Below are 12,501 nucleotides of genomic sequence, written 5' to 3' on the forward strand. Positions count from 1 at the left end.
AAAGCCAAAAAACGCAGATGCTGACGTCTTGAAATCTCTTTAGACGTCCTATCATGAACGATTTATCACTGATAACTGGGTTGCGCCACCTGACGTAGTTTATTGCCAGAACACAGCCAGACAGTCTGTATTAATTTATTCTATTGTCTTCAGAAGTAATAAATGCTATAAATTGTTGTTTCCATTCGGTACGAACTGTTTATGAAGGTTTGTGTACTAGTAATTTATGTGTCTAGTCAGTTAGAATGTTGTTGTTACCTCTCGATCGGTCCTCTCGTCGGCTGCTCGCTCGTCGCTACTGAAGAGCACCTTCACCGCGCCCTTTTCCCCAATGCGGTATGATACTTCGCCTGAAACATAAGACAAGACTCGTCTTTATTTCGTTCACCATCCAATCTCTAGACTTGTGAAATTGTGTCAGGAATTACATTACTTTGGTCTCGATCTTTTTTCTTGATTCATTTCGAGATATCGGTTTCGCATTGAGCACACATGAGCTCCCATGTTTTTATAAAGCTTCACCAAAGCGTCTCGATTGTACAATTTATTCAGATTCACTCGGTTTGTTCCTAACTTTTTGATTTGTTTCTAGAACGGTCTAAGTTTAGTAAGTTCTGACGGGTTGTTTCTAGTTCAGTACGAATACTACCTATGTTCCTGTTGTATTCAATGATATATCTAAGAACAATCTTTATTATCGCTCTCGGAGCATAAATTGTCTGTTTGCCGACCTTATTTCTTTAGCGTGTTATGTAATACACCATCACTTATGCGCACTAGGTACTTACTGCCTACTGCGACAATTGCATTGTTATTTAGTTTAACGACTAGGTCCCACTATACATATAATTGAGTTGTTTGCACTGAATGCTTTCACATTATCGCTAAACGCATGAAAGCCAATTAATGCCAATTATCAGCTATTAGTTACTGCTATTAGATACCTTCCTATACTTAGATACCGACATCGCTTGTAATGTAATTGTTGTGCTACATCCGTAAACAGATCCTAGTACGATTTTAATACAACAAACATGTTTGTCGTATTTAACATGTCATGTAAAAACAATTTTTGCCAATAAATAAGGCAACACAACTACAACAACAACTTCACGCCTTTTAATCCCCGAAATAGGCAGAGGTATTACGGCACGTAATGCCGCTATACAATGTACACCCACTTTTCACCATTTTGTGTTAAAGTCCTATGTAATAGGGGGTGAGCCTATTGCCATATCCTGGACACAATTCTAGACTCCGTGCTACTACTGAGAAATTTTCGAAAATCTGAAAAAAGCCCGGGAATCGAACCCGAGACCCCTTGTTCGGCAGTCGCACTTACAACCGCTCGACCAACGAGGCAGTCAAAAAGCCAATAAATAAGGCGATGAGATTAATATCAGAACATTGCCATGGCGACAAATTGGAACTACTCTAATAGGAATTGTAATTATATGCGCACTATGTAGTTATCTTGACAACAGACATAGTAGTGATGATAAAGCTTGGTCTACATAGATAGTGTGTGACGTCACACATTTGGCAAACGACGGAGCCAAGTGAAACGACGCTGGGACAGCGTCAGAACTTCATTGCCGGTGACGTTTAACAAAATTTTCCCACAGCAAAACTAGGAACAATTTCAACTTTTCAATGCACAACTTTATTTGGGTCGGTGTATGTTTTTGATTTGTATTGCGATGGGAGCAAAGTTTTACCGTTAAAGTTACAATTTGTTTGTTCACCTACATTTAGGTACATGTTATTTTTGTTGTTGAAGTTTAGTGTTCAGATTATACTCGAGTAATCCTCACCTGGATCGACCCAGACGGCGAGATCCCGCGGTAGGTGTTCAAGGACATCTCGCACTGGTACTCCTGACTCTCGCGCTGCCCTCTCCAGCACGGGGTCTAGTGGGCCTCCCGTCTTCAGGCACCGGAACGCCGAGCCTCTGCACGGCCTATCGGGGTACCAGTGCCCCCTGAACTTGTCCTTCAACGCCTTCTCCAACTCTTCACCGAAGATGTTGACGCGCCGTCTTGGTAACTTGTTGTACAGGTACGATATGACGAAATTTAGGGCGACTTGCACTTCAATATGCATGTTTGTTATCACTGTGGACAAGAGAAAAATAGTATAAGAATTTATAGCAAACACACACTTCAAATGGCTTCTTTTTAAAGTTATAATTAGCTACACAATCGGCCGATTGTTAAATCAATTAGAGCCGCAGTTTTCGGTTTCATTGGCTGGAGCCGTTAGAGGTTAAATAGAGCTAATATTGTAGGTAACTTCGGACGGTCAAGACGACCTCTGATAATGGCCGTGACAATGAGAACAAACTGGCCGAAGCAACAAAAATAATAACTAGGTAAATATATTTTTCCGCAGTCAACAGCGTTTATTGCAAGTAAATTCACAAATCGATTTTGTTATGCAACGTAATCGAAACAAATCAATGAAATTGAATCGATTCGCTACTCAGAATAGTGGCTGTTCGGTGATTTGCAGATCTAATATTTAAATGGCGATTAGTTCGAAGACGATTCCGCGTACAAATCGATTTTTATTCGATTGAGTGCGAGTTGATAAAAAGAATTTAAACGTGGCCTATATTTTGTATGATGAGTTAGTTAATAGTCGTCGCGAAAGGTGAATAGTTACGGTGGTTTATTATGGTATCCGGTCGTCGATCCCTGGTTTAGTTGGCTAACGTTTCCGCACTATGCACTGAATTAACTTTGGCCTTCCGACGTGTCGCGACTCTGAACGAATAGTGTTGTAACCACGTTCTATATAGACCTATAATATCTATAGTTACAACGGTTCCGCACAAGATATGAAGCGTTTAAGATCTCAGAATCGATTACATTGAAAGGAAGAAAGATCGGAACGGATTTAAGATAAGGCTTAATAACAAAGATAAGTGTTATTTAACGTAATTTTCCCTACCATGGTGTTCAATATAAATATATTTTGGTGCCATCGTGTTTGTTGACAGTACTATCGCGCGAGTAAATATGTAAATAGGTATTTTGTCATTCCACACAAGATAGATCTGTTAAATATTTTATCATAAATCACGTCTGCCTTCAACATGTAAATGTCAACAATTGGTAACATATTGTGAGGCTGGAAAATTGAAAGCAAATACCTATTTTGTTGACGTGTTTTCAGCAATCGAAATGTTTGCTAAAACTATATTATTCGTGTTTATAAAAGAGGGTAAATTAAAACTCGTTTGAGTGGGAGGTTACAATAGTAAGGGACATCCTCTTCTCATTAGTGCGTGTCAGGTCACGCGCAAGAACGGCCATGACAGTTGCCTTGGAAGTTTTTTTTAACGACTGTATTTCTAACATCTATCACCCGAAATATATCTTTATATTTTAGTCGCTTATGCTTTTTTCTTGTGATTTATTTTTACAGCGGAATACAGGTGAAATGGGGTATTTTGTAGTGCTCGTGAATTTTAGATAATACTCGTAAGTCCATGAAATATAATCGAGATATGAGTACAAAAATGGTCCAATGGACCGGCAGACCCTGGTGATGTGTTTATAAATACCCTGACAGACACAACATTGCAAACTTAGAAAGACAAAATTGCACCCAAAAACCCTGCAGACAAAGTTGAAAATGAAAAAATCCATAACCGATCTATCGTCACATCAGCAGATCCATCATAATGAACTACGTATTTTCGAACCGACAAGCTAAATGGGTATTGAATCTAGCGGCGAACCGACTGTTAACCTTGAGCCTTCAATTTTAGATTGATAGATAGATTTGACAAGCTTGTACTACGTGCTATCTTTACTCGTTACAGTTTTATGGCACAAGGTATGATGCCATCTTGAAAACCACTTATTAATAGGTAGGTTGACATGATTTCATTTTAGATTTTATTTTGCCTTATGTCCAGGGTTTTGGATATCAGTTCTGGGGTTTTGTGGTTTAGAGAAGCGCAAAAATGCATTTGAAAAGTTTTTGATGTTTATGGCCTTTTTTCATACTCATCATCCCGTTCATCCCGTTTTGAAACATAAATATATCTTTGTGTGACCTTCTTCCATTAAGAAGAACGATAACAAAAGGCATATAGAAAATTTTCTACAAATAAAATTCTCTACAACCAACCGTTAACTTCTTCACAGAATATTATATTCTACAGTATTTCTTGAAACGTACAATGCTTTGCACAATGTTTATTACATCTTACGTTTATCTACTGGATACGTACTATTTCGTAGTTTAGCCGACAGATGATAGTTCTAGACGGTTCTAGAATATATTTCAGTCTAGAAATGTCGCTAGATATTTCATTCGTACGTGATTGTGGTGCGGGATGGTGTGAATGATCATTCGGCGATGCAGCTCCTATATTTATTGTTTTGTTTTGAATTTTATAGCAGTAAAGTTAGAAGAATTGTGAACTGTAGTGGATGGGGTATGGCTTTTTGATGTAGACTAGTGCAACTTTATATCTGGTACTTAAAGATAGTTATGTTAAGGGATAATGCTACTAGTGTCTTATGAAATGTACAAGATTCTATCAATATCAATCTAGGATTATATTATTATGACCTCTTTTCTAAGCACATACGCATATTTACAGCCGTACGTTTGACTCGATCAAGACACATAACCGGAGGACATAATAAAAATATCGCAGAGATAGAACGTGAAACAAACATGGCCGCTGGGTTCGTTCAAAAAATATTTTCCCTTCCACGATCAATCGGCGATACGCTTCGTAAGAAAACACAAATATTTATCTACTAAACGAAGTTTCCTATTGGCGATGGAATATTTCATCGCTAAGTTATTTCAAACTTTAGTAAAGGTTACCTTAATCTAGGTTTTACTATTCTCTTATCACGCAAACACTTAACTACGCGCAAAAATCAATACTCTTTTGCGATGTCGGGTTATTATTAGCTGAACTCGATTGTCGTGACCTGTAACGAGTTTAAGCCTTAATACAACTTGTTTTTATTTGAGTTTTCCTACAAAACAATGGCTGTGATACCCTCATTTTTCCTCAATTCTCTCGTCTTCCTCTTGGCAGTAACATAGAAGTGTTCCCGTGACCTAATCAGGACGAAGGAACTTTAGATAAGGCGCAAACAGATGGTCTCTGCGGAATAAGCGAAATGGACCCAAAACCCTTTGAAGGGTTCTCCAAAAATTTCAAGTACCGAGATAAGTCCCCTTGAAACGAATTACATTTGTCGAGTAAACTTTTTAAGGAAAGAAACGGTTTTAAGAAAGAAGTTTAGACGTTCTATATTTATTTGGGCTTACATCTATTCTATAATACATAAGTAAATGTCTTCAAGCGACTTTTGTGAAGGTATAAAATGGTCGTAAAATGTCTATGGCACATAAAGTCGCGGACCAATTTCTGTTTTGAATGTCGATCAAAATTATCTTTGAAATCTGTGATACTTTTCCCTTTAAGTGGCATTTTGCATTTGAAGTGTACTTTTTATGTTCTATTGCGTGTTTGTACCCAAGTCTAAGGAATGTGCTAAGAAAGTAATACAAATGAAACAGGTTGTATGGAATTCCTGTGACCTACATTGTCCTTAGAAGCTAGAAAGGCCATCCATTTGAGACGGCTATTATAAAAAGAATTCCTTCGTAATAACTCATTAAATAATTATTTCTATAAATCTACAAACTATTAATAGATAAAAGAGAAAATATAGTATAGTTAAAGTAATTAACAGTCGAAGGTTGCGGAGAAATCCTTACGATGACTTTCTTTTACCTACAATAATATTTATTATGAAAAACATTACTGTTTATAGAATAAATTAAGAATGAATTAATAAGGGTAATAAACTACCTAGTTAGTACTTCTAAACAGAAAAGCAAATAAGTTCATCGAAGTACTAATACTATACTTAAAAACACCACGTGACATAACCTAAAAAAAAAAACATAACCTAACTAACAAACGTCAAAATGCGAGTACGTCCATAAATCTAACAATAGCACGGATGTAGAGACAATAATTCAGTACAAATATCTAGGTTACGTACTTGCGAACATAATACAGAGGAATGATGGCTTCCAGGCACATTTTCCAGCTAAATGGTTCCCACCATTATATCTCAAACAAAGCCACCCTTGTCGCTAGGAAGGTCATGATGAGAAATGGCGGCCTACGGCTGTGGTGCAAGCTTGGAGCGAGCAGCGGGTTTATTTTTATGGATAATGTAGTTGAAATAACCTTTATGCTTGAATTTTAATAATAAATATCTTATACACGTTAGTGCTAATACACAGTAATGGTAAAATCCTATTCGTCACATGTGTGTCGAAAAATCCTACTCAAATACAGAAGGGACATTTAACAGATACCAAGGCAGCAGCGTTCTCTGATAAACCTAAAACTTCTTATACTACGATCTTAAAATGTGAGGAGGCTGATTGTTACCTAAGTAAAAACTTGGAACAATTAATTTGATTGGTAGTAAATTAATTTAAAAGTAGATTCGCAATAATACAACTGTTTACATTATTAATAAACAAAACTTGCAAAAACAAAACCCACATTCGCTACCGCTTATCAATGAGACCTCCTAACAGCGGGTTCCCAAGCCACGGCAGTTTGCCTAAACATGTGAACCGTGAAGTATGAAGGTTAGGGGTAATTAATTTACCTAAGATTAATCACATAGGTGCTGCTGATTTGCGATTAAAGCCTCCATAAAGGCTTTTGGAAGCGTCAGTGGTTGGGATCAAAGGGTTGCTATTGATGGGGTCACGATCAACCTTTGCAGTTGAGTTGTGGCATTAAAATTATTGAGGTTATACAGGTTTGGTTATGTAGTACTAATGTATTACAGTTGGTACTCGCTGATGATGTGTGTAGAGGTGTATGAATGTGTCTGCAGTATTAGTATTGACTATTATGCTACAGTACCTATTGAGATAGTGGACACAATTGCATAAGTCCCTTATTGTCAAATAAAGGACGATTTCCCTACATCAGGTATAGTAACAAAATTTTGGTCTACTAGAAATGACCTCTAAAAATTGTACTTGAATTTTTCATATTTTAACGAAACAGTAACTTATTTCTGTCATCTATTTTCTCTACCTTTCTATCGATCATTACACAACATAGGTTTAACACTCCTTAATGGCATAATCCTCTCTACAACGCAATCATCTTCTTCCACAAAATCTGAGGCAAATAAAAAATTAACCCACATCCGCAGAACGGTTATCATACTTCACCCACTTACCTACATACGACGGCTAAACAACACTAAACTGTATCGACACAAGGTTAGATGTTAGATTTATACTCTATGCTAATTGCTAAACCCCTTAATGTGCAATTTTTTCGCGATATCAGTTCGAACTCGTTTGAACTGCGTACTACATAATTTGGATTTTTGTGGTGATATGGGGGAAGTAAGGCATTGTTTTTAGATCCTGTAGGAATCCACAGGATCCAACGATAGGTAGATAGAAATAATATAGATAATAGAATAAGATAGATAATAATAGAATAGATAGATAGAAAGTGTCCTTGTCTGTATTATTCTCCTTCTAAGGATCTCCCATTATAAAGCGGAAAGTATTCGAAACATTAGCATGACTTAACAATGCAATATTTCTGACAATTTTATTTAGAAGTCTGCTATAAAAGGCTCACCTTCTCAGCAATAACTTTGCAATAATTCAAATTCTAAACTTGGTATATTTTACTTGGAATACCTTTTATTTATTTGAGTAATTAGTAAACTAGTTCCCCAAAGTTTCCGTGTTTCAAACAAGCACTGTAATAAACCTGTCACTTCAAGATGGAACGCTTAAAATCATGTTACAACTGGGTCAAGATACGGAAGGCGATTACAGTGTTGCAAGATTCTTACTCGAACTAATTTTGTATATGGAATGACCTTAAAAGGTTGGCAACTCTTCAAATTGTATAGCATTAAGTACAAATGTTGAGGTGTAGTATCTTATTGCTGAAAAATTTTAGGTTTGAAGTCGTTGTGACATCAAAATCAGTGGGTAAGTAAATAAGACATTATTTATTACTCAACTTGCAGTTGAAATATTAATAGCATCCTTTAAATGCAGCAGTATACTTATATTTTTTTTATAAAACGTTGCCCCACACTAGCCATATCTCCTGTTTTGTAGGTATGTATACAAACCCGAAATAACAATTTGTGCTTATATACTTAACCTAAATAACAAATGGTTGTATTAGTAACCTAATTGAAATAAAAAGTAAATAAACTAGTTGACAAATAATAATTCAATAATCCAAATTGCGCGTCCAAAAAACCAATATTAATAAACTTAACCTTTGTATTTTCAAGACAAAACAAACAAAACGGTTAAATAACACTTCAAAAACAATTTATCCAAGACAAACATAAACACACATACACACAAAATAAACTTCACAAATACCTATTTAGTTTAAAATTCCGACCGGCCACTCAGAAATAGTTGACGTTTGACGTCTAAATTCTGAACTGAAATAAATTTAAACTACGAATGTAGCGGTTAAATTAAGCCGTATTTGTTAAAACGGTTAAAATCTGCCTACAAAACTGTTTCACATATAACCATTAAAAGGCAATGTATGGCGTGATAGTGAAATGTCACGCTATCACAAATTAGATCATTTTTAACATTATGACATGCTGCTGTTGCCATTGTTTTAGTTAGTTTATGAAGTGTGAGCTTTTTTTAAAGATTTTGTTTTGTCTGTAGGTCACTTATAATAAATTTAAAGAACTAAAAAAGAAGAGAGTATAGTGTCTTTTTTGAGAGAACGTGTGTTAATTTTTGGTCCATTTTGATCACAAAGGACTATCGATTGACCCTACTTTCTTATCCCCAGTATGACTATTAAACATGTTCCAATTAAAGAACTTTATGACACCCAAAATGACGCCATCACTTAGTAAAAGAGCACTTATAACTAAGCCATCAGAATGCTCATCAACTTGTAAATCACACCCTATCAACACATAAAGGAAGTAATACCACAATAAGATTATAACATTATCACCCTGAAACTTCACAGCGGTCCCATCCCTCCACACTGCTGAACTTAACAGTTTTGCATAATCCCCGTGATAATGGAATCAAAATTTCCACTTCACATCCCCCTTTACAATATACATAAGTAGGACAGCTGACTCGACTCGATACTACGAGTATTAAAGCACTACAATCGATCCCTATGAACGAAACCGAGCGTTTGAGGACATACGGCCTTAAGTTCACCCGTCCTATTTATATCGGTAACCCGGTATCGATCTGTCGCCCCACTAGCCGACAACCCTCTATTCCTATTCGCGCGATTTTATCACTTACCAGCCAGGACACAAAGTCCAATTCACTATGAAAACTAACTTACATGGATTTAAATAGCCGAGCCAACTTCTGTTGATTCGAGTATTATTCTTGGTGTGGTTTGGTTATGTTTTTCTTGTTTTCGGTCGGGAAATTGTGGACGAGAGAATTATGCGGTGACGTAAATGGTATACGTCACCGGGGTAATACGGTTTTATATTGTGGCCGTATAGTGCACGCGATCGTTAAGGTTTGTTATAGGTAAATTAGTTTCTATGGGGTACAGTTTAGTGAAAGTTATGTGGGCTGTTAATGTTGAAAAATCGATTTAGATTTAAGTGGAAAGTAATGTTATAGTGGCTACACACCTTACGATTTAACTGTGCGATTTTAACTATAACTGTGTAACAGTCGAGTTTTAAATACTAAAGTGTGTAGCGTGTATTAGTAATGAGAATATTAATTAAACATTTCAAACGATACGAAGCAGTTTCATCTCATTTATTTTTCCTAATCCAAAATTGAATTCTAGAACTTTCTCACATTGGCACTCCAATGTTACACAAACACACAGAACTCCTACATTTTATAATTTAAGCCCAATTTGAATAATATTAAACCGAAGCCCATCGAACTGGAAGCCATTACGTGGGTGCTTAATAATTTCCATTCTATTGAAAATTGAGGAATTATCTTCATGAAAAAATGTACCGAAAAACCTGGCCTTATTCTTGGCGAATTCTCCGATTCATCCGAGCGTCCCTTCTCTTTATCGGAAAAAGATTTAGGTTAGACTAACTATGGATGTGACCCTCCACAAATTCGCACTTAAAGCTATTATTTTCTGGTTTATTAGACGATGTTCAGCTATCCGGGTCATTAAATTTGGGACAAAAAGATGTTACAATGAGCTCAGACGGTAGCTAGTTACTTATAGTTTTGGTTTATCTGTAATTTCTTACGGTCTGATGCACGTTATTCGATGTTCCAAAGGCTTTAGTTATAGGCTTGTCATAAATATCCCATTATAGTTAAGTTAAATGAGGCGTGCGATATTTGGCTGTGGGAACATCGTTTTAAATAGGTATACGTTTTCAAAATAATGTGAGTTAATCAAGCAAGATATTAGTACCAAGAATTTGTTTAAGTGAAGTCAGAGTTTTGTCGATTAAACAAGCAAAGAAGTTCTTATGAGTTTCGATATAAGGCTTTATTTACAAAGGCATAAAACGTGTGGACCTGAAATATATTCTAATAAACAAAACCAAGAATAGTTGGTTGTTTGTTAGTATAAAATAAAAGACCAGTTACTGGCAGTCAGGCCATAAAATTCAGTTACCCTTATAGCAACGAAATACACTATTTAGACGAGACGCTGCGCCGGAGCACCTATTATTGTTATCTGCAGAAAGTGTTGCGATCATTTACAGAACGTGCTGAATTATACCTTGGGGTAAACAGAAGCGGTAGCGGGAGCGAGTTTGGAAGTAAAAGTATGAAAAAAGAACAGCAGTGAAGTAGAATGTTCTTTTAACGAATGACCAGGCACGCAGAAAGCTTAAGAAGTACAGATCTTACTTAGCAGGTGAGGTTATTATAAGCGAGTTTGTTTGTTATGTATAGGTTAGCAAAACTAAGTTAATACTATCATTAATAAACCAATGACTAAAAGTATTATACATTTTTTTCTATGATACTTTTACGTAATCTATATTGTAGAAGACCCATAAATAATACTGTGTTACATAATATATGTCCTAGACACATAAACATTACTAAAGTGACTACAGTGTGTGAATAAATAGAAATAAATAACCCTAATTTACACAGATGACCCAAAAAAACTAAGATATTTCGGCTTTATAGGACAAGAAAAACATTTTAGCGATACAAAGACGGCCTTGAATTTAAAGAAGAAAAATGGCGTATATTTTTGGTCATCCCGCTACTTCTTATGTCTTGTACCGCGGCTAAACAAATGGCTTGCATTCGTCTACGTTCCGTAGCTCTCACAAGTAATCGTCTGATGTATTGTAACAGCTTAATAATCTCTCAACACCTTTCTGCAAGGATATATAAAGATATTTCAGTCTTTATAAGAGACAAAGCAAGTTTAATGGTTCACCAATCGAGGATTTTTCTTAGAAAAGCTTTCAAACCTGAAGTAAATTGATTGGAAAAATGTTGGGTCTTATTGTGATTTCGATTCAAGTTATGACCTGTCCGATCAACTGTGAAAAAGTCTGAGGGTTGTGGTATTAGTAAATGGTCAACCAAGAGACGATGGGGAAAGTGAAAATGAACCTTAATGCTATGGAATAAATGTGACGTGAAAATCACTAAGGTTATGTTGTTAAGTTCTATATTTAGTCACATTTTCCGAAGATCATAAAGTTGAATATTATTAAACGTTTCTCTGTTAATTCATTTATTATCATCCGTATAAATAAGTGATAGGGGATTTGAGGCAGTAATGCGTTTCTATTACAGTCCAATGTCCTATATATCTGACCGCAAAACTGAAGCATTTCGGCACACCATTAACCGAAAAGAGACGTTTGACCGAAATTGAGTTTATCAATACTTTGACTTGACTTGTATTAGAGGTCATTGAACTTCGACTATTGCTTTTGTTTCAAAAGATATACGCTCCATATAAAAGTAGCTACGATCATCAATATCCATCTTTCGCTGAATAAAATAACTCTTAATACGTCGTGGGATTGCTCCTACGTCTACTGAATTTATTTCAAGACACGTCTACATTATTCCTTCGATTATTCTCTTGTATAAAAATTAATGGGGAAAAGTAAGGAAAGAGAGAGCCATTTAGATGTTTATATGGCCTAAATATATAGTTTTTATTGCTAATAAATGTATATGGAAAACCTATTTTATTCCCCTATAGGTAGGTACTTGTAATAAAAAACGAGTTGTGTTTGAAGGAAGCAACTTTTATTACCTAAGTTTTTCTTAGTCAATAGACATAGAGAAATACATTTCTATATGAAAATAAGTATTTACTATTGACCAATTGTAACCGAATACCAAAGGCTCTGTGCTTATTGTGACGGAGTTGAGAAGCTAAAATCCTTTTTATTTAACCAATTTACCACAAAAATGTTTAACTTTCCTCCATCTTAAAAATACTAAATTCAG

The 12,501-nt window shown here is 35.8% G+C and overlaps 1 protein-coding gene across 1 annotated transcript in view; it reads right to left on the bottom strand.

The window, feature by feature from the left end:
- The window catches only part of LOC118266735 (protein Tob1), a 51,551-nt gene that overhangs the window by 2,103 nt on the left and 36,947 nt on the right, over positions 1 to 12,501 (bottom strand). Inside the window, exons 3-4 of the mRNA XM_035580253.2 lie at positions 1,815 to 2,114; positions 259 to 350 (exon numbers count right to left, since the gene is read on the bottom strand). Coding sequence (XP_035436146.1) covers positions 259 to 350; positions 1,815 to 2,103 — 381 coding nt within the window. The 5' untranslated portion in view covers positions 2,104 to 2,114. The remainder of the gene's footprint in view (positions 1 to 258; positions 351 to 1,814; positions 2,115 to 12,501) is intronic.

Source organism: Spodoptera frugiperda, chromosome 23 (assembly GCF_023101765.2).
Source record: "Spodoptera frugiperda isolate SF20-4 chromosome 23, AGI-APGP_CSIRO_Sfru_2.0, whole genome shotgun sequence".
In the NCBI taxonomy this organism is placed as follows: Eukaryota; Metazoa; Arthropoda; class Insecta; order Lepidoptera; family Noctuidae; genus Spodoptera; species Spodoptera frugiperda.